At 43.8% G+C, this 23,878-nt stretch overlaps 1 protein-coding gene across 3 annotated transcripts in view; it reads left to right on the top strand.

Moving 5' to 3' along the window:
• LOC105570309 overlaps positions 1–23,651 on the top strand; it is a 144,301-nt gene extending 120,650 nt beyond the window's left edge. For all 3 annotated transcript variants that reach the window (XM_012027413.1, XM_012027414.1, XM_012027412.1), the window contains exons 5-12: positions 6,590–6,760; positions 9,182–9,320; positions 11,119–11,348; positions 13,898–14,217; positions 15,049–16,578; positions 16,951–17,110; positions 17,192–17,360; positions 17,782–23,651. In XM_012027413.1, coding sequence (XP_011882803.1) covers positions 6,590–6,760; positions 9,182–9,320; positions 11,119–11,348; positions 13,898–14,217; positions 15,049–16,578; positions 16,951–17,110; positions 17,192–17,360; positions 17,782–17,968 — 2,906 coding nt within the window. In that variant the 3' untranslated portion in view covers positions 17,969–23,651. The remainder of the gene's footprint in view (positions 1–6,589; positions 6,761–9,181; positions 9,321–11,118; positions 11,349–13,897; positions 14,218–15,048; positions 16,579–16,950; positions 17,111–17,191; positions 17,361–17,781) is intronic.
• The last annotated feature ends 227 nt before the right edge of the window (positions 23,652–23,878 follow it).

The raw sequence follows: 23,878 nt of genomic DNA, 5'->3' as shown, positions 1-23,878 counted from the left end.
TAGTCTTCCGTTCTTTCATCATTGCCAGTGTACAATAATGTCGTGCACGGTAAATCACTTAAGACAAGTTGCAGCAATCCTGAATCATTAAGCGCGATCACATCTAACAATTAGACTTCAATTTAGACGCAAACCTGCTAATTAGAGCCGCGATCGATTCTCTTTGAGGGTCGAGCGTCAAAACGCTTTACGCCTTCTACGCAAAAATTCGCTCGTTATACAATTTAAATATAGCATAAATAAATTTACGAGAGATTAATATGAAGATGAAGAGCGCTATTTCGAACCGAGTGAAAATATTAGTTGGGGGAGCGGATATCGTGTCAGGGAGTTAAGCAAGGTTATCGATGTTATTAATAATAAAATGATATCTCTCTTCGACATTCGTACGATAACTTTATCGCTTGATCCTTTTATCGTGCGCCGCTCGTCTTTATCGTTCGGCTTTCTTCCACGTGTATGTGTGTGTGTGTGGGGGGGGAAAAAAGGCCACGTCCTTTCGGCGGCGTCCGTTCTCGTGCGCGCCGCAAACCATCCCGTCCGAATCTGGGATTGCAGTCTCCACCGCGAACTCGTTACCCGATTTGCGTTACCGCAACGCGATCTGGGCTATCGACCCCCTCGCGACGCACATCGCCGGTCCATTCCATCACCCTTATCGGGCCGCTCTCGCGTCCCCGTATCGGATGACAGCGGTTAAGGGCCGAATATTCCGCCGAATCATCGATCGCGTGCCGAGGTCGCGCGGACGCTGCAGCCTCCGCCGCCGTCATCGTCATCGTCGACGATCCCGGTGGATTTCCGGTCCGGTCGGGGAATCCACCGGCGCGGCCCCCGCGCCTCGGTCCTCTCTCCCCCCCCCCCCCCCCGAGTTTTCGGGGGAACGCGGATATCGCCGCTGTCGCGGAGGAGGGAGGAGGGACGCAGGGTCGCGGGACCCCCTCCCGGTATTTCTCTATTTCGAGTCCAACGACACCGCCCGTTGCGCCGCGCAGCTACGTGCTCCTCGGGTCCTTGACTTCTCCAGATTACGAACGCCGGTCGCCGTTCGAGACTCTTACCGCGGCCGATACGCGAGGACAAAACGAGCGGCAGTAGTGTGGGCCCGCGGATCGGAGCGACTTTTGTCGAGGCCGCGCGCGGCAAACGCGCGCCATCGGAGATCGCTCCGCCGCGGTATTTTCACTCTTATTTACATTCTCACTCCGCGCCGGAGTGACGCGGAGTCAGGAGTCTGGGCTGCCACGCCGTAATTCGTTTTCTCCCCCGATGTCATCGACTTGGCGGTTACGGGAACGCGTCGCGGGGCAGCTAGAATTTCTTTTAAAACGACCGTGACACGGCGCTACTGCTCGGCGGGCGATTATTTATTTCAGCTGTCGCCGAGATAAGCTGAGCAATTGCATTTGGTGTTAATTTCGCTACTCAAAAGTGAATTGAAAATGGCAAATTGGGCCAGACGTCGGGCAGAGAGTGCTTCTACGCTGCCCGGTTAATTTGCGTACCCGGGCTCGATTGCACTTGCACACACGGTGATGCTGAACGTTCGATTTTGTTAACAAGCCGCACCGCCGGCTGCGCCACGTCACGATGACTCGCGAATTTATGATTATTTAATGCAGCCACGAGCAAAATGCGCCATCGCTTGCGATAATTTCATTTGGCCGCTAATGACCTGGATAATGTTGGACGATAGTAAATAAATTTCGACACGCTGGACATCTGTAATTGAACGCGCGAACGAGAGTCCCCTTGTCGCAGCTGTCGAGATTATTATCCAGCCAGCGCGCGCGGGTCCGAAAGAGGCATTTTTTCTTTTCTTTTCTTTTCTTTTTTGAAACATTCGGAGAGACTCCGCCGTGTTGCGCGGCGAAGAAATACGATCCGCCCCCGGGAAACGCGGGGAAAAGTTCGACGGAGGGGTTTTTTTTTACAAGTTACTTATTCCGGCGTATTGGAGTGAGAAAATCGAGATTGAAGAGAATGGAAACGGAGTCTTCTCGCGGTCGACGATAAAGACGACCCCGATCTCCGGGATCAATTTTCGAGAGACTCTCGCAAAGCGATTCCCGACATGGACCGAGAGTACACGCGAGCGTGTATCTGCGCGACGTATCTCCGCGCTCCCGAACCAGTCCCGGCGACCTTAATACGCGTAGACGACGTCCTCGCGGTATCCTTGAATTGTTCGGATACGGCTGCGAAAGAGTCTCCCTCCCTTTCCCCCCCCCCCTCTCTCTCTCTGTCTGTTTCTTTCTGTCTTTCTCTCGTCCTGACAATGCTCCCGCCGCGCGACTCTGCCTTTTTCTCATAATCCTCATCGTCGAAGTCGGGCCGCGATGCACAAGTCGGTCGCGCGAGCCTCATCCTTGGCCCAGCTTTTATCTTCGACTTGGACCTCCCCGCGCGCCGCCGACCCGTCGCACCCGCGGAAATTGCGCGGAATTAATTGGCTTAACGCTTAAACCCGAATAAGTGCAGGAGTGTGTTCTCGCCGCCGGCGATGATACGGGGGAAAATTAGTAACCTGTTGTTTGCCGTCTCCGTGTTTACCGCGGTTTCACGGGGGAACTCGGCTGCTTGCGCTGCAACTTGGAGTACTTAGCGAGCGCGGCAGCGTGGAGAAACCGAAGGTTGAATTAAATTAAATTTAACGGGGCGATTGTGCAAATGAATGCTCCAGCGAAGGACCCTCGTAGGCAGATTTATCTCCAATTTACGTTATCTCTGGAGTGAGAAAGCTTTATCGACGAAACTGACAGGGGGAGTGCGCCTTAATTAATAAATATCGTCGGATGAACATCAAATCCAAGACATTCCGTCGTTGAAATTATGGGAAATGATTTCTTCGTTTTTCTTTTGCGTACATCGCGGTATTTAACATGTATTCAAGTGTCGTTAAACGCGATTATTTAAATAAGGCTGTTCATATTTTAGATTACAAAGATTATTGGGCTACCAAGGCGCTTGTTCGCTTTACGTGTACAGGGTGTACTAAAACCGCCGGATTTCCTTTTAATCGCAGATTCTTTAGAAAGTTTCAAGACAAAAATTCTAATACGAAAATGCCGTGGCTGTAATAGTTTTTAAATAATAAGCGATTGTATTTTACAAACAATAGGCCTGAGATTTTGCGACGTGGCAAGCGATAAAAGTGTTCCTATGAATGTCGCCCTTTTTATGAATTTTGCTTATCGCATAAATTTCAATAACTTCGTCGCCATACGTTTTCCCGCTTCTTTACGTGTTGCATCAGTATCTTTTCTTTACGAATAACGAACGTGTGAGCTTAAAATATCTTGAAAATAATTAAAAATTTGCAACATGTAACCTTAAAGTGTCGCAGCTGTCAAAGTGATCGATGAATATCAGTTGCCTCGAAGGTTGTTAAAAGGCTACTATTCATAGGAACACTTTTATCATTTGTCACGTCGCCGTACCTGAACGCGCGAAATCTCAGGCCTATCGTTCGTGAAATACAATCGCTTATTATTTAAAAACTATTACAGCCTCGACAGTTTTGTATTAGAATGTTCGTCTTGAAACTTTCTAAAGAATCTATGATTAAACGGATATCCGGTGGTTTTAGTACACCCTGTATACAACAGTCCTATTTAACTTTATTTAAATAAGAATGATTTGTCGACCACAACTGGCTAATTTATTAAAATTTCGTGCACAACGTCCCGACCAATATTGCTGGTCCTGTTGAAATAAACTGAATTGATGTTACAGTCATTGCTATCGAGGGTCAAAATTGAGAGAATATGAAAGGAAGTAAGGTCGAACTGTATCCTCTCCAAAAATCAATCAGTAGATTGTCACTGAAAACAGTGAATATTCACTGATTCAGTTACGAGTATCGCACAGAATTATTCCTTATACTTATATAACTGTTTTCAGTGATAATGCATGACTTTAGAGAGTAAATACGGTGTCAAAGCGAGGCTGCGATTATTTAACTGATAAAATTGCTGGAGACACTTTTGCCAGACTTTTTTTAAATATATTTTCTGAGATAACATTACGGAGGCAGAGGCGTTGCTCGATTTATTTAATGCTCATAATAAATGTATCGCGCCTCGGGGATGTTATCGCGATGGCGGGGGGTTTCTTTTATTTTGCGGCGAAATTGCGGTGATCCGCAACGAAATTGCCGAAGAACCGTATTAAATGGTTAATGAATTCGACGGCAGCGGTTCGGCACTTGCCGCGTATCGGTGTGCGCAAGCACGCCAATCGATTGTCGGCTGTGACGTCATTCACAGAGACCGGCATTCGTCTTCAACTTTGGCCTTTCGACGCCCCGATATTCGATTCATGGCTTGTCTACACGTGTCGGCCGAATAATTGCGTTTTTACGAAGTCAATTGCGCACCGAGCAGCCGCGAAGTGTTGCTAAATAAAATTAATTATGCGCTAACTCCGTTTCCGTTTTTCGGCCGTGTAATTACACGACGGCGATTGTACGCTTTGCGGTTACCGGTAGAGCGATTTTAGAATAGGATTCGTGTCACTCCGCAGTTCTGTTTACTTATAATTATTTATCTTGTCAAAAATTCATGCGATGACGTTCGCTTCTGTCATTATTATCGCACGACATTGAAATATTGTGTTATTATTCGTGCAATTGTTTGTGGAATTAATTAGCTCGCGATCAAAGAAGCGGGCAAGAATCGAGTCTTAAATGCGCCACAACTTGCAAATTTCCTTTTGCAGATGCTCATTGACAATTTGGATTCTTAACGGTGTCTTTATCTTGCACACAAGTATCCGGTGAAGTTAGTCGAGAAAGTCGACGTGCTACGCGGTCCGCACGTTCGCGAACCTTGGTTTCCTACTTACGTATCGGCGGAAGCTCTAGCACTTAATGACGTCTGACGGATAAAATTGCGCAAGAAAATCGGAAAGTCGGCGCGAACACGAGCGCTATCGGCGATCGCGTTGCGTGCGCGCGTAACGTAACGCGTAAATTTCGTTTAACGCGGCGTCAAGCGGGCGCTGTAATCAGAATTGTAAATCTGTCGTATTGCAGTCGGAATTGTAAAGAACGCCTTTGAATTTAGCAACAGGTATCTGTCGCGGGCTGAAATTCACATAAAAATTTCCCCCAGTTCTAATTTAACTACCTGTTTATCAATTGCGGTGCATCTACACGTTGTTCCCGCATTAGAATAAACGCAGACCTGTAATGTGCTGCCCGGCGGTAATCAATAATCGCAATAATCGCAACAGTAATGGTAATCACGCTATCGGAATGTCGGTACAGGCTTTATCGTCGAATAATTGATAAGCCAAACAATTTGCAGCGCGGGGTTGTAGGACAGCGTGGTGCAGAAAATTAGAGGATTTACGAGCTCTGACGCGTCTACGGGCGATCCCGAAGATCAAGATGGGTACGTCGGGAACGGGTCGACCCGGTCGAGATTCCTCGCGCGCAACGACAACGATCGCGGCGTTTCAATAACGATTTCATAATTAAACACAATGCCGCCGCGGCCGGCCGCGAAGAAACGTCCCGCGCGCTTTGTCCGCCGCCGTGCGGCCCCATCCGCTCGGCGCGGCTCCAATCAGATCGCCGCGAACGCGCTCGGATGCTGCGCCCATCTCTCCGCGGCATGCGTGAGTACGAGCGAGGCGCGTTTAACCTACATAAAGTGGAATCGTGATTGGGCGAAGTAAATGGCGAGCGATCTCTTCGGATAATCGACATGCAAGCGCGCTCTTCCCGCGCGGAGAAAGCCGGTTTCGTTTATTCGTTCGTTTGCAGGAAAACAAAAAAGGAGCCAGGCTCTCGCGACTAGGCGGCCGCGGCTTCGCGCGCGCACGTTAGGCAACCTCGCTGGCAGTTTGATCACTCTTTTTTTCTTTTTTATTAAGCGATCCCGAATTGATACGGCGCGAATGTTGAAAAATGCATAACGCTAAAGCCGAGGGATAAATCTGAACGAATGGGGGGGATTAAAGGGACTCAACGTGGCTTATTCGCGCTCCCACGATTATGAACTATTGAAGTATAACGCTTTGGCATTATCCTATCAGCGGCGTGATTCATGCTGGTCTCCTATTAGCACCGTAACGCTCTTAACGTATCGGTAACTCCAGGAGTTGCAGCGCCGTTTCTGCAATTCTAGAGGCACCGAATTCACATCGCAATCGTCGCCTGTCAGAAATCACGCTGATTGATAACGCGTACAGGAGACCGAGTGGAAGGACACGTGCAAAAAATGGCAAATATCGTGAAGCGCGAAATTCCGTAGTATCAGATATTTTTGGGGAAGCAATAGTTTATCCGAGATTTGATTTATTTTAGACCTGCTTTTAAATTGATTTACTGCCATATACGGGTGTAATAAAGATCGCGTAAAAATATATGTGCGAGCCGCGCGTATAAATACGCCCTCTGAAATACTTTTCTCTCTCTCTCTCTCTCTCTCTTATTGTGAAGGCTTAAACATTCACCGTCCAAAAATATCTCTTATGGCGGAACGGCACGGTCGCGTACAGCGCTTTACAAGGCAATATTGAAAATTAGAAGTGGAGGACGATATCAGTTAGGAAAGTGCACACGTTGCTGTTTTGTTTACAGGGTATTATCAGCCGGCTGGTCCACTGATACAGCACCCACCGCCGCCACCACCGACCTTACCGCCCATTAAGGGCCCACCTCCGGAACCGACACCCACACCTCCCCAAAACTCGGAGGGTTCGGACGATCTGGTCGCCACTTCCACGACTTCGGGAGGCACGAGCAGCACGGGTATGCTATTAATAGTCAATGACAGCTAAAGACACGTTACGAAAGGAGAAGACCTTTCCGTCTCGCCCTGCCTTCCTTTTGTAGAAAAAAATTATTTAATGGTTGAGATATCTTACAAGTTTTCTTACAATATTTTTCTCAATTTCCACGCCAAGAATTATATTTAATAGGTTTCCTCGATCTTTGTGCATCGCGCAAAGCATCTATTCTTAGCTAAAAGAAAACTATTAATAGTTTGAAGAATGGAGTTTTTATTCTTGTACTCCGTAATCACAGAGAGCAGAAAATTTTAGAAGTAAAACTTGCGGTACCGTCTACACGTTTCGTGATTGCAAGGAAATTGTTCTCGTCTCTTAATTTTTAACAATAACGAAGTAACCTGTAATCTCTGTTAAAATTAAGCAAATTTTGAATTCTTTTAGAATTCATTTCTTGCGCAAATTTTTCTCTTTCGATATTGATGTTTTCAAGTAAAGTTTTCCTAGAAAAAGGCTGTAAGTTACATAAGATAATTGTATAATTGACGCGTTCCCTTTTTTAAGGCAATCTCTGCATTTGATATGTCAGACAGTTTTGCTATCTCGATTTATCAGACAGATTTGCCGCTGTGGCAAATGTCGTCATGCGTCTCGCTAGGGCAATGTATCACCAGACACACATCAGATCTCGCATTTACATTAATGATTTTATCGCGCAGCGCTCAACATAACATGGTTATCTGTACTGGAAATGCATTAATGACTGGTCGTGCAGGTGCATATTAAGATTGCACATAAGTGGTGCATGGTCGGAAAAAAGAAATGGATCGTAGGTACCCGCCTCGACCTTCCATTCCCCCGTTTTCTTTTATTTCGCGTTCTACGTAGGTACCGTCAGCAATTTTTACATTCTTTTTTCGTGAGTTTCAGCGAAACAAATCGCGTTACGAAAATTTATGAAAATTCGCTGACGGCGAAACGGGATATCCCTGTGTGACGTCGCGCAGATCCTAATGGAAATACCTTTTTTCTGCGTGCCAGAAATGGTTTATGAATGTGTTATAAAAGTGGCGCGCGCCGCATTAAAATGCAAAAGAACAGTGATGCGCATTAGCGGTTTTTAAGTCGGACAAAAACGTCGGGTCGGTGTAAGATTAAACCACGAGAGCGTGCATTTTCTTCTGCATTTTTTTTTACGCGTGCAAATAGTATGTCGCGCCACGATATTAGCATGTTATAAGCGACTCTAAATCATGCGACGCATTGACGTGAGCGCAGGGCTAATAGCGCGAGCACTCACGGGCTTAATTGGACGGGAGATATCAGCCTCTTCGATAATATAGCGCTCGCTACCTTCGAGCGCTATATCAAGATGTCAAGTATAGCACGTCAGTACACCAAGATTATCCCTCGGTACTGATAACCGGTAACTATCGTCGTCAAGTATGTGTAGGCTTGGGAATGATCATTCTTTAGATAAAGCTACTCTTTTGGCGGAGTTCGATACTACGCGTATAACTAAATTATCGTGTTACACACGGAGAGAATTTTCTCTTCAAATTTATCCTGAAAATCGTGTGCTCGCGGGACAACGTAGTGGCATTTTGACGAATTTTATGGGTTTTTGAAATTTTATACTAACAACTCTGGGAAAAAAAAGACAGTCGAGCAAACCATTTCGGGGCCCATAATTAGCAGTCGAATTATTTGGATTGTTCGTAACACTCTAATCTTTTGCGAATTTTACCCCGCGTAATTAAAGATCGCAATTAGCTATTCTGTCTATATCCAAGACTTTTAAGTAATACCAATCAATGCTCTCAATTAGTTCTGTTGCACAACTACAAAAAAAACCCGGTCAAAATTTTTCCCAGAGTAGAGTTACGAACAATCCGAATAATTCGATTACTAATTGTGGGCCCCAAAATGGGTTGCTTAACTGTCTCTTTTTTTCCAGAGAATAAGTACCATATACTAACAAGAGAACGGTCGAAAGTGTTCCTCACCGGTGAAATGTATGGTAAAATTTCAAAAGACTCGTAAAAATCGTCGAAATGCCGTGTTGTCCCGCGATTGCACAATTTTCAGGATAAATTTTGAAAGAAAGTTCCCTCCGCGTGCTTATTGTCAGCCGCATAACTTATCACTCGACTAGATTTAAACCACTATTTGCCCGAGATTATCGTCCGTTTAATATCCTTCATTAATTTCTCTCGATTTAAATCTTCGATAACTCGAGTGTTATGTAAATATATAACGTTCCCTCTTAGCAAGTATAACGCGCGCAAATTGCCCTAGCGATATCCCTTAACGACTCGTGAAGTGCGGCGTCCATCGTAATTATCAAACGAATGTTCAAAGCTTATTCGTCGTTTTGCGAAATCGATCATCGTGCGTTCGATGGGGGACACGCATGGGATGAATGAACGGTCGTTTGTTACAGGTGGAGGCTTTTATAGGACATATTGCCCGCAGTACTTCACCACGCCGCCGCAGTATCCGGAACTGTGTTATCCGCCGACGTATTCTCATCCTCACGCTCATCCGCCGCATTACTACAAATACGCGCCCACTTACAGGAGGTAAGAGATTTATTCGCGTTCGACGCTTTGCATGATGACGCGAGCGAGAAAGGGGCCGAGGGTATGCCACTTTGAGGAACGGCATATGCGCACGCCGTCCCGTTGTTGTCGTAACATTATCGAGCATCTGCTTGCGTTAAGTGGCGCGTTAATCCTAAAGCTCATAATTATTACGTAATGTTGCGAGCATATCGTTAGAGCGTCGTACGAGCCTTTCGGCAACTAATCCCCGCTGTTAATTTCTTACTTTTGAATACACTGAGAGAAAGTCTTTGAAAATTTATTTGTGGCATACAATGTTGATTTCACTGAAATAAACTGACATTATCACAAATACACATTATGTGCCACAAATAAATTTTCAAAGACTTTTTTCTCAGTGTAGTCGAGTTTACGATTAGCGTATTGCTTTGTCGATTTTTTTTCCAACTTTTTGTCCCGTGAAATCGATTAGCTCGATTTCTGAGAGGCTCGCGTATGTAAAGCGACAATGGTTATTCTATTAAAACGTTATCACCGTCACCGTTTTTCTTCCGTAGTGATAACTCGCTTTGAATAGATGTTTGCAGAATTTATAAATGTTCACGGTGCAGTTTGTAAATGTTCGCCACGCGATTTATAAATATTAAGTATTGAATCGCACAGGGTTTATGTATAATGAACAAAGCGCGACTGTTGTGTCTTGCATTAAATATGGTCGCGGTAACCGTTTTGCCGTGCGAAAATTGTTTTTGTTCACGTTTACAACTAACCGTGCGCGGTTTTGAACTAGCGTTAACGAAAGAAATATAGGCACTGTTGGAAAAACAGCGCATCACATAAAATGCCCGTTTTAGCGTGTTTTTAGACTCTCTGTTACGAAATAAATTGGTTACGTGATATTGACAAAATCGCCCGGTGCTGCGGCATTATTCAAATTGTTTGAAAACGCGTATAAAAAAAAAGCATGTAAATTTAATATTTCCGTTTTACATATGCGTACAATATTTGCACGTTATTTTTTAAATATATATATATCGTGATAATTTTCAGTAGTTTTATTAACAATACTGTCTGCAAACGTTTTAGTAATAAACAGTGTCCTGTCACGATACATTTAGGTCACAGATGGTGCTAACTTTCCGAAACCGTCGTTATCTCGTTTTTAATGAAGAAGTGAAAGCTACAACTAGAGCGTGTCAAAGTTGATTTTTGCTGTAAAAATCGCGGAAATTAAATGGCAAACTTTAACGCACACAGTAACTTTGTAATTATTTGATATTGCCGTAAAAAATATTTTTATTTGATATATTTTTTAAACTACATATAAATCGCAAATGTTTTTTTATATATACAATTTCCATTAGTTTTCAATTAGAGCTATTTGATTTGCTTCAATTAATATTTAATTAGTAAAAAAGTCCGCACGTATCCAGACATATAGTCTCTTCCAATCTGTACGAATCCGATGTTATTAGCGACACGACAGTTTACAGAAAAATTCGTTCCAAGTTGTTCGAAGAACGATCGATCGATCAATACAATTATGTAAACGATTATATCTGATAAACGATGATATCTGAAATATTTCTTTTGCATGTAAATGTAGGATTCTTGCCGCGACGCTGCGTATGACTCAAGTTTGTCGAGCTCATTAAGTATTTCCGGTGCCTGATACGGTCCCCCCCTTTTCTGGTAGCTTCCATCTCGTTATCGACACTGTAAAAACTGATAAGGGTAAACCGGATATTCCACGCGCACGGGTATTCGTTTGCTCTACGACTGTCAATGCATTTCGTAAGGGAGACTATCTTTTCAGGCAGTACTATGGTGGCTATCAAGAGTCCGGTGGGGGTGGCGGACCGCCGCCGGGCAGCGGTGCCGCCGGAGGTGGCCCTGGAGTCGTTGATTACCAACCACCTCCGCCACCGCCCGGCGAATATCCGCTACCACCCTATTATGGGGGATATCCTCCGCCCCCCCATCCACCGCCGCCGCCTCCTCCGAATCCGGCATATCTGCATTCTCAGGGAAGACCTTTCGTAGACCGTAAGTATTTGTCGTTTACTAAAGAGAGCGGCGTGCGTGACATTGCGCTGTGAGGAAAATTCAAAAATTCCATCCCGTTCCCGCTCCATCTCCGGCCCTCCCTAGGTTTCTTTTTGTTTCATCAGCGAAAACAATTACGTCGACAAATATCGCCTGACATGTGCACTGCTGTTCATTAATGCCTGGACCTGCGTTTTCATCATTTTTTCCATCTATACGAATCACTGAGTTTCAGGCTGTACGTACTACCACAGACTTCTATAGAAGCTGTGTGAGCTACAGTCTGAAACTCATCGATGTATAGATGGGAATAAAGATTATGAAAATGGGAATCCTAGAAAAACTGAGGTCCAGGCATTTATGAATAAGACTGCACTACCACAGACTTCTATAGAAGATGCGTGTACTACAGCCTGAAACTTGTCAAAGGACGTACTTGGTGTTTTTAATTGTTCTCTGAAGTATAATCTAATTTTACCGCGAATTATTTATCGTCGCGCGTATCTTTGAAGTGGGATGTCGATTTCTTTATCGCCATAAATTATGCTGTCACAGAAAACTTAAAATTATATCGCGAGAAACTTAACAGGATAATATTGCGTGCCGTTGGATGATTAAATTGTCGGATAGAGAATTTTTCGAACTAAAATGAGTTTCTTTCTACCAAATCCAAAGATTTTTCATTTAATAATCGATACGTATTAGCCTCAGCTTTTCAGGAAGTATTTTTGCCATATTTTCAGTGCGTTGTTTAACACCTCAAATGGCTGAAGAAGGTTTAAATTCTCCTCTTTTTCTCCGGAAAATGCTGCAGTTGTACTTTCGGTTTCCATAAAAAGAAATTGCTAAAATTTCAAGGATTCTCCAAATCGTCCACATCGCAATTCTTTTGGAATTTTATTTACGGCTAAGTTTGTAATACTGTGGCTATTTGTTTTCACAAAAATATTAAAATAAACGTACTCCGGAAAGATTATCCTTGGTCCCTATTATGCGTCGGCTACAATGCGTGGAGTAAGGATCAGGAGTACGGAAATAAATTAATTTTAGTTTTTACTCCTACTTGAGCTTTTACATTTACTCTCAGCGAATCAGAACGCCATCGGCCGGTATTAGAAATAATTAAAAAATTACTTCTGCATTTTAGCTTTCTTGCACCAAAAGCTAAAGGTTATTGTTCTCTTTTACTTCTTTCGTCAGGCTTACACCACGCATTGTAGATAACGCATTTCATTTGGTGCGATTTCTAAGGGTCGTCCCTGAAGCTCGGGTCACATTGTGTATTACGGATCCGAGGCTGTGCCGTCCGACTGGCTGAATGCCAATCCGCCACCCGCATCTGTAAAACACGTGACACGGGCTTAAGGTTCGACTCCTAAGGAACCATTCTCCAAGGACATTAGGTTCGAAGGAAACATCAAAGTGGCATTTTAACCGCCAGAGGGCTGAAATGACCAAAAATTTTCGAGTGGTCATAGTTGAGTGCGCCATAGAGCGTAAACGTACATGCCCTACACATGGCCAGTGTTTTTTGTGTACCAAAAATTACTCCCTATTTTTATTCACCATACCGACGAGAACAATAAAAAAGGCCGTGACTTTCGCTAATGAGCAAAAAACTAATGACGTTCGTCTACTTCTTGAAATATGGAACATTCGTAGTAAGTCGACTCACTTCTTCATCCAAATGTTTTTTATGCCACAAACCAGCTAACCATGTCACTATTTTTTCTTTGTCTTAGCAATAAAACTATCGTGTACTCTTTTATTTGTCTGCTATTTCCCCGATTTTAAAGTGGAGGAAAGTCCTCTATTATGAGACGGGATTCTAATGAGATTTCAACGTCCCAATTCAATCACAAATCCTTTTTCGCAACGATTACACGATCTAACAATCTAATTTTCCACTAAACAGAATTCACTCCAAGGGCAGTAAATATTCTTGGTGGAATCAACAGACGATGCCAATTAATTTAGCAGAAACTCCGCTGTCTCATAATGGGGGGCTTTCCTCTAATAATAAATGAAAAGTATAAAAAGTTGCACCAAAATCATTTCGAAATTATTCGATTTAAGATAATGCACTTTTCTCCATTGTTTCTTATATAATTTCGTTCTTTTATTTATTCACTATATTTATTGGCACAACGTTTCGGCCATGGGTTTTGGTCCTTATCAAGTGGCCGAAACGTTGTGCCGATAAAGGGGGTTTTCCTGTTGCCAGTGGTGTCGAATTATTCACCCTTCATTCGAATATTTGCTGGCGGAGAAATATACTTTTGTTTTAATTAAGTTTACCAGATCTTTCGCCTTGTCACACGCGGTCACAAATTAACCCCTTCATGACCGAACTATATCATTTGATTTTTAAAGTGGGACACTAGCGTCTCAAGGAACCAGAGAGACCAAAAAATAGTGCAATTTATATGCATGTGGTCATGAAGGGGGTTGAGTTGTAAGGAGTCGACCGTCGGGCGCCGCGTGTCCCCCGAATACTTGGAACACAGAGACCGCGCATTTTCACCGATTCTTCCGTTTGTGTGCCGCAGCCTTTCAGGGTTGTCCATGCCCGATGCAATCGTGTCCAAAAAACGTGGATACTGGGGCCCTTATTGGTAATGGTAAGGGAGCGCCAGTGGTATCGGGGCCCGGTCTGTCATTGCCACCCAGTGCTATGGTAGGTCCGCCCTCGCCGGCGAGGGGGCTAGCAGGGCTAGCTCCCCCTCACGGTGCCAATGCCTGGGATACAGATCGCGTCCAAATCAACACTCACCGCAACCTAAATCAGAACCAATCCCCCTCGGTCCCGCCGTCGCGCAATCTAGTCGGTGGGCATAGCCGCCTTCAGAACCAAGACTGTAGGAGTAAGGTATGTGTTCCGCCGCTCTCACGCACTTGATCAGTGTCTCGATGACCGTCTCCGATTACCTTGATTTCCGGCCGATCTCCGAGGCGAGATGCGTGGACGGAAAAGTACGAGTTCGATCACAATGCGCTTAGACATATACGTAGATGATCGGGGAATTGCGTTTGACGACGATATGACGCCTTGGCGAGACTTTCGCAAAGACTTCTGCAATTGATTTGAATTCTTTAAATTGTTAAATACCTGTACCTTTTTCTGTAATATTTTTATAATATTCTAAAGCTCGTTTAAACATATTTATTTTTTCAAAAGAAAATAATCCAAGTGTTCAGTTGAGATGAAGACCTCAAAATCGATCATTTTGTAGTTGCGACACTTCACTTCTTAGGTACAGATCACTACGTTGCAAGTATCTGCTAAGATATTTCAATTCCAATTGAGCAAAGATTAAGATGTTATTATTTCGCGGGCTTCTAAAAGTAACTTTAATATAATAAATATTTCTTTTATTTTTTTTTTGATAACTTGCAGCGGAATATTGTTTCAAAAGCAGCATCTCGAAGATAGAAACCTTACGTGTATGATTATTTCAATTTTATACTCTGTACACAAAACGTGATGCTGTTAGTCTGACTTGTAAATTTATCGGATACTTTGATTAACGAGAGAAAACGAAACGTTTTATTTTCCTATCGATATTATCGATACGCTGCAGCTATAACTGAAAATAATCGAGTTGGGAGGCCGCGAGTGCCTTTTTCAAGTGCACGGGGATTTATCGCGCCATGCCGCGCACGTGTAACCCGGCAAATTTCCTTTCTGCCACCCCCGCAGGACGAGCAAAATTGTACGGAGGATACGCTGAGGAAATGCGGTTGTCAGAACGCGTGCACGTCCACTTGCGAGGTCAAGATGGAAACGCTATCGCCCACCGAGAAACTGTCCGTGGCGGCGAACTCTCCCAGCAGCAAGTATCACAACTTCAAGCTGGAGAACAACAACGTCAAATGCGAGTCCTGCAGCATGGAGATCAACGGGCTGCCGTGCGTCGCCAACTGCAACGTCGTCAAATGCGAGTCGGATTACAAGTGTGACATCATGAAGTGCGAGCAGTGCATGAAGGCGGGACAGATAGCGATACTGGAGATGGACAAGGATTCCGGTATCGTGCTGGACGACAAGCTCGACGGCGATCCCGACGTGAAGGAGGAGCTGGACGTAGTGGTGATCGACAGCGACGAGAGCTGGAAAAAGCCCGATTACGAGCCGACCGTGCAAGAGACCGTAGACGATAAAGAGGAAGAGGAGGAGGACGAGGGGGAGGGGGAAGTGGAGGAGGAAGCGATGCAGGGACCGATTGCGACCAAGGTCGAGGCCGATGCTGAGACCGAGGAACAGCCCAAGTGCCAAAAGGTGACGAAGAGGAAGCTCTCGCTGGATAGCTTATCGGACAGTAGGAAGAAGAGGAAACTGAGCAAGAGGGCCCTGTCGGTGGGCTCGTCTCAGGATGCGAATAACGAGGAATCGGCCGGTGTCATTGCGCCGATCGAGCCGCTACCGAGTAAGGCCGACGGCGCGAGAGCCGAGACGATCGTCTCGAAGAAGAAGCAAGCGAAGAAGGACGTAGGGCTTCGGGGTCAAAAGCGTAAGGCGGAGGCGCCGAGTGCGAACGAGACCGCGACTAAGAAGGTGAAGAGCGTCAAGCAGAGCATCGTCAATTGCTTGAAACGGACCGCCAGCGATATTTCGATAATGGAAACCATCGACGATGTGATACAGCAAGGCCTGCAGATGACGCAGAGGAAGGACCGCAAGAGCAAGAACTACGAGCGCGCGGAGAAGAAGAAGAAGAGCGTCAAAGAGGAATCGTTGCCGGCGGCGAAGAGGCCCGCGAAGAAGATCGATCAGCTGAAGGAGCAGGCCGTTGAGAAGATGTCAAAGGCAGTTTCGAAGAATGGCCAAGTCAAAAGCAAGGCAGACGCGAAACCGAAACCGAAGGTTGCGCAGGACGGTAAAGTCAAGGTTGGTAAGGGCAAGATTGGCAAAATTCTGGAGACGAAGGCGCAGGATGTAAAGCCTAGGGCGCAGGACTCGAAAGCGCGGGACGGCACGAAGAAGCGCGATATCGTGTCGAAGACCAAAGCGAGTGACGTCAGCGAGGATCCGAAAAAGTCGGCTGTAATTAAGAAGAAGCGGAAGAGCGCGAAAAAGGTGGCAAACGCCAAGAAGTCGGGCTGTAAAGTAGAGAATTCCTCGCCTGGAAATGAGAGCCTCACGTTAACGAGAAAAACGTTCCTGAAACCGAAGTGGAACAACGGATGGAGCTGGGATGGGGAGCCCTTTGAAGCCAAAGTTTATCTAACGGTAAGAATAATTAAACCTTGGTATACTTCGCGATCTGGAGATTTTACTTCAACTTTGGTATTGAGGAGCCAGATTTATATTGTCACGTAGCGCTATAATGAGAGAAAAAAGTATATTGAATTAAAGATAAAAGGCAATAAAAACAAACCTAGTTTTTTTAATTGTCTTTTGTTGCGTGATTCATTATTGTTATATACTTCGATGAATTTAGAAAAATCTAATTGACGAAACAATTTGTTCGAACTGTCCATACAATTGTTCTCCTTATAAAATTGAACGAAATTTGCGGAATTATGTTATTTAATAAAATTAAATACTGTCCGACAAAAGAATCCGCTGAATAGAATCGAATTTTGAAATCTGTCACCTTAGAATGAAGAAACGGCCATACGGCGATGTTACGCGAGCATGAGTCACGAGGGCGGCGACGTATTGCGGCCCCGGGACTGCGTATTGCTGAAGAGCGGTACGCGAAAGGGTGACTTGCCGTATGTAGCGAAGATTGCTGCGCTGTGGGAGAATCCGGACGACGGTAGATATCCCCGATCGCGTGAAACGCAGAGACGCCCGTCTGGATTTGATGAGTTAACATCACGCTGTGTTCTGCTTTTAGGCGAGATGATGTTCTCGTTGCTGTGGTACTACAGACCTGAGCACACAGAACAGGGTCGGACGCCGCACGACAGCGAGGACGAGGTATTTGCCTCGCGTCATCGAGACGCAAACAGCGTCGCTTGCATAGAGGACAAGTGTTACATCCTAACGTTTAACGAATACTGTCGGTGAGTAATTCTGTCTATGATGAAATTTCCCACACAGCAAACGTAGATTCTGAGAATATTTGTAGGATATCGCCAAGTATAAGCTGTTATAGGGATGCTCCCAATGTATTAGAATATCCTGCGGAGGTACAGAATATTCGGATGCTGTTCCTCACTGCTGTTAGGGATCTGTTCGATTTATAGTTAGCGAAATTGGCCACAAATCATATCGCATATTAGACAATCTCATCCCTCTTCATTTAACCGCTTAATAAGCGAATGAAATAATTGACGTGGAAGCTTTTTAATGTGTTTTTTTGAATCTCCGTTAATTTAAAAGTTTGCCATGTATAAATTTTTATTGACAATGTTGAAAGACATAATTTTTCCTCTTAGACCAAGCGAAATTGGATCATCTGCATATCGTTTTTATGTGCGACAGGTATCGTAAAAACTTACGGAGGATCGAGGAGGGCTTAGAAAATCCTGGCTTGATAGTTCCGCCAGGGGACCAAGTGTATCCAAGGGAGAATCGGCAGCCTCCTATACCAGTACCGTCAGACATGGTGCTTTTCTGCCGACGTGTTTACGACTATCGCGGGAAGAAACTTGTGAAGAACCCCGGATGACTCGAATTCCTGTAAGATGCAAACCGAGGAAGCTTAGGTCACACATTGAAACTGGCCGCAGGTCTCCTTTCAAGCGTAATTGCGTCGCTGTTGATCGATTTGTCTTGATTTCCAAGGGCGACGAGATTCGATTGTTTTTGTACCGAATTATCGATTTCACGAGCACATACAGCCTCTACTTTTACCTTTCGCCACGTTGCGTTTTACCTGTTTGTCAGAAGAACAATCTTTGTGTGGAGAAACATTCGGTTCTGTCCAAAACTGCGAAAAGGACGTGAGAAAAGTGATGTGCGCGAGTGTCTCAAGAACAATTGGATCTCCTTCTGCCCTTAAACGTAGGAAGATTCTTTGAATATCGCGTCAAAAGAAGAGAAAACAAATGGCACGTCGTGTATACTATAAGGCTACCCTTATCGCGCCGCTTACATCAATCGGTCTTTCTATTCTACTCGTCTGCGATACCACAGAAATCATGATGAATCGTTCATTAATTCTGGTGATAGATATTGCGTGGAATTCATGTCGGCGGGTCGGGCGCTGGAAAGCGCGCCGAACGTTCGGGTCGAAGCGTATAGATCTATTACAAGTTCCGGACGATATTTTTCCAAGGATGGCATTATCCGCATGTTCCTCTCGCGGGCGCGATCGCGAACTTCCGCCCCCCCCTCCCTCTGTCCGCTCTCCATTTTCCGCAGACATGAACGAAACCAATATACAATCTCGATAACGTATGTAAGATGTTTCTAGGCGAGTTAGTGGAATTTGACAATTTTATAGAGAGAATCATATTTTTTGTGAGATAGCATTTTACACAACACTTAAATGGATATTTTTCACATAGGAGATAACAAATGTACGACGCCGTAATGTCGTGTGCGTCATGGCGCCTTAACTTGAAGGGAACCTACGAACAGTTTCAAAGATAAGGAATCAAAAGCAGGGACGAAATTGCGATTATTTAGGGAAAAAGAGAAACAGCGTTATATATATTATGTATAAGTGCTCTCCGATTAGGCCCGAGCGCATGATACGAGGGGCGAACATCAAGCGTGTGCGACATTACACTTCCATTGTCCCACGGTATGTTTGCATCTGTCTCGGGGACGCGACTTCTCCCCGAAATCCAACCCGCGCACATTTGTCATCTTCGTCGATGTAATCATTGTAATGTAAAATGCATTTTTACGAACAGTGCCGAAGACAAAAAATGTTTCGAGACTGGAAGTGACTCGACTCACGTCGAACAATTTGAGAATTTACTGCTTTTGAATAATGTCTTTCAGAGATATCGTAAATATTTTATAGATATTTTAACGTATTACGAGACTTTTAAGTTTCCAAATACCTTCAGAAATCTGTTGTTAACGAGCGTCACGGTACTTTAAAACGTCTTGCAGTCATCCCGACCTGGAACGAGTAAAGTACTGTCATTGATTAACATTTTTTACATTAATTTGATGTATTTAGCAAATGATCATGTTGACGAGAAGATTCGTGAATCGAGCCATTTCCATCTGATAGACCGTGTCTACGTTTAGGCGATCTTTATTTGCTCGGTTTTTAATACAATAATATGACTCCTTCCAAGAATGCAGGAGACATGGACGTTTAATTGTCAGGGAGACGTTTATGTTTTGACCTGTTACGCACCGCGAGTCGCGCTTCTACATGCAGTTTTGATTTCTACACACACACAGACACACACGTACACACATGCATATATGTATATGTATATATGTTTATTTACATATATATGTATATGTGTATATATATGATTATTCTTTGTATTTTTTATTCATAACGATCTCTAAGATCTATAATGAGAGAGAATTGTAGTTGTATATTATCGCCTATAACTTAGGTATCTCGTTATGAATTAAAATTTTATGTACATACATATACATACATGTATGTATGTATATAATTTTGATTCATAAAGAATTCACATCTTAGCGATTAGTCAATACTCGCGGTAAAATGCCAAAAATAACCAAACCATTCACGAATTACGAGAAACACTTTTCAATGCAAATCATTAACATTATCGCGACGTACTAAAATTTATCACGAGATCATCGATAAGTAATTTCTGTGGGAATTCATCGAACCGTGTTAATTTTATTTACATTTGTTGAGTGTAGCGGGCGCTTTGTTGGAAATCATATTATTTAAAATTAATATATTAATATGGTTATATTATTTAATATCTAATATATTGGATGTAGGTATTAAGTTATTTTGCGAAAGAATATTAAGTAATAAGACGAGTAGAAGAGAGCGCGCGCGTGTTTACGGCTGTATGTATGTGTATGCATGCGAGAGAAGAGCGAAAAGAGGAGAGAAGACGAACGACGAGAACTGTTATAAATGAGCGAGTAAATCGAAAAGGCGGTAGAAAGAAGAGAGTGAGTGAGAGTGAGAGGGACGCAGGACGAGGATGACAGATCATGTTTATGAGAAATTTCGCGATACCAAAACATTCTTTCACGTGCAAAAATCTTTTCCTTGCGATTCGAAGTGCGTCTCATAATGTATCCGGATGATCCTCGATGAGATGCGCTCGATGTATTTCATAAGGAATCGACTTAGTCTTACGTAAAACACCGTGAAAACACACACACACACACAAACGCATGGATTTCGACGAGCGCCGCTCCCCCAAATTGAGTGCTGAAAAACGCTCCGAGTGTCCTTACGCGAACGCGCGCACGTCCTCTTACCTCCGTGCACATATCGGGACCGAGAGGGACGAACGGGCCCCGTCGACGTCTCTAAACACGAAAATTCCAAAGAGGCAACCCCGTGAAAGGGATGCAAATCGCGGCGCTCGTCGGCAATCCACCAGGTTCTTGCGTAATCTTTTTATAGATAGTTTTATATTCCTTTTTAACGCGCAAAGAGGAGATGAGAGAAAAGTGGTACGAAAGTGCGGAAGATAGTTTTTTTTCCGGCGGGAAAGAAAACGGTACAGGTAGCGAAACCGGGGAGAACGGTGATATGCGGGCGGAACAGTAAAGACACGCCGGAGAGATATCAAGAGAAAGGGGAGAGATTGAGAGAAAGTGGGAAGAGTTGTACAACTTGCGCGCGACTGTGTAGTGTCGCCGAGGCGTAGCGTATTCGCGAAGATCATTGAGACGAAACAGGCGGCGCCTGTGTAAATATTGTGTATGTGTAATACCTAAATGAAGAAAAGAATTAGGAAACGAGAGAGGAGGAGAAAGACAGAGGAGAGACAGGAGAGAAAGAGGCGCGGCTCTCCGTCGAGCCGCGTGCGCGCACGGCGCGGTTGTAATTTTCAGGAACTTACCTACCTAACGACGGTTAACATGGGAACATTGCACACACACACACACACACACACACACATACATACAACACACACAATGCATATCCTCTGTTCATTTTAAGTAGCCGACTACGAACTTTTTCCATCGAGAGCGCGAAGCAGCCGAGGCCTCCGTGTTCGTTCGTGGGGCACGCGTGGTGCGCGAGGCCTGCGCTGGCCTCCATCCTCCGCCGCCCGCTCCTTGCTCCTTCCTTGCATCCGCTTTAATCAAAATGCAACAAGTGTCGGCCGTGCGCGCTCATCGAGATCGGGTACGTCGTCAGTCGCGCTGTCGTATCGCTCGCTCGAGACACGCCGCGCCGATTACGAGCGTGGCTGCAAATCACTTGACTCATATTGAGTATATTCACCCGACTGTGTGTACTCGTCACGTTAATCCTTAACTGTTAAGGCGTAAAGGGATCATGTATCTATATTATGAGATAAATAGCGATTTCGTACCTCGCTGATAATAGGAGGGGACAAAAATATTAGATACTTTTTATTACTTTGTAAAAGGTATTTGCGCGTTCGATGAGGCATTGACCATTTTATTGTTATGTACACGATATACCGTTGTTTCTCGAAGTGAAATATTAATAGAGAGATCGGTTCAGTCAAATTTCAGATTTTATTTCGCTTGAATGAATAAAGGTCAGCCCAGACAATACGGACATCTGGAAAATGTCGTGGAACACTCGTCAGACGTTTTGTAGATTCTTTTATTATTTGGGAGAGACATATAGCAAGAGAAATAAGAAAGAGGTCGATTTCTTCGCGACGTATTGAAATATTTACTAAGTCATTGATTATTAACGTTGCAACAAGCAAAAGCGCTACAGCGGCGAAGGGTTTAGCAATTAATCGCGTGCGACATTGTTCAAACCTGAAACTGACATGATGAAATCGACAAAAGGTTGCGAACCGCGATATTTCTGACAGTTACAATTGAATATCGTTGTGAAAGAAAATATGACTTATATCCCATTTTTAACGGACTCTCCAGCGTGCGGACCGCGATCGTCGCCCGATCTCGAGAATGCGACCGCTATTTGCGCACGATCAACCCGATGAACATTCATTGCGCGGCGTTACGCGGTTTGCCGTGCGGATGCTCGATTTCCTCTGGTTTATTTAGCCGGAACAGGAGACGCGCGATTGTACTTGTAGGCGGTGCCTCGTTCTCGTAGCTGCGAGGCTTGTACGCCCCCCCCCCTCGCGAGGGTTTTTTTTATTTGTATAAACGTATCTAATAATAGTGCAGTGTATTAATGAATTACATGACATTGATAATTACGCGAGTTTTGAAACTAATTAGATAACTTTTATATTCGAGGATATGTTTAGCAGCTTGATATTTACTAAAGTGAACGTCCGCTCCTTTTGTTCACGCTTTTGCGCGAAGGGGATAATTTTGTATAGCATCTTTTATAATCACTTTTCTTTATTATCATTGTACAAAAGTACGCATACATTTCTCTGTATGTTCTCTCATATCGGTGTTTCCAACACATGTTTCCAATTATTTTCTAAAAGCATTTCACAACACTTCGAAGCGTCACGTAAAATTTCAATGTATTTGCAAACGAAAATTATATATTGCATTATACTGACATCGCATTGTATAATTTCATTGCTCGGCTTTGAATAACGGGATATATTTGCTTGCTACAAGTTATTGTTTCCAAGAAATAAATGGATTAACGTGATCTATGAAAAATCTAACTAAATATGCATTTGAATCGACATAGTTTTACTCTCTTCGCGATTAAATGACAAGCCAAGCAGTAAGATTGGAATGAAAAATTTTCTTTTTCGAAAAATTGTCTACACAGCTTTTAGTTTTTTTTACTCGAGAGAGTGCCATTTACGTAAATGACAAATTTCCTGTGACACGCGATCTTTTCGATGTAGCACTGCTACCGTCTATTCGAAATACTTGTACCCAGTTATCGTTTGAATCATGTTTAAATATATCGGAAAAGTGCGCAAGGCTCGCAGGCGGATCACGTCCTTGAGAATGCGGGGCACGCCTAGGAATTGCATGCTTGTAATTGTATATCGTTGCAGAGCGTCTTGAGCCGAGAATTGTTGGCAAGAAATAAATAAGAAATCTAATTTACCAAGTGTCTTACTGTAAAGTATCTACTCCGATTATACCAATAAATGATGGATACGGGTTCGCAGTACGAACGCAGACGTGTCAAGTGATTCGACGTTAATCAGACGAACTCTGGAAGTCGCGGAAACGTTCGAAAATATCAATTTTCGAGAACCTATATCTATTTGTATCGTCATTACTGTAAGAGAAGAAGGAAGATTGTGTCCTATGATAAAAATTTACTCCTACTCATATGCACAATTCTTATCGTGAAAAAGCCAAAGTATTAATTTATTTTTGTGACTACGAAAAATTTGCGATAATATTATCTTTCTGTTTAAGAAGATCGCTTAGATTACGCGAATGAGATATTCTGTACACCGTTTAGGCTTGCTACGCCATAACGATTAATCGTTCGTCCTTTTTGTCTCTTTACAATTGTATGTAATTTTATTTTGCAACCGCTTTTAACTTTTATTGA

This window comes from Vollenhovia emeryi, unplaced genomic scaffold (assembly GCF_000949405.1).
Source record: "Vollenhovia emeryi isolate VEMERY1.0 unplaced genomic scaffold, V.emery_V1.0 DF939121.1, whole genome shotgun sequence".
NCBI lineage: Eukaryota > Metazoa > Arthropoda > Insecta > Hymenoptera > Formicidae > Vollenhovia > Vollenhovia emeryi.
The sequence above is the reverse complement of the archived record's forward strand: the minus strand, read 5'-3'. Positions and strand labels throughout refer to the sequence as shown.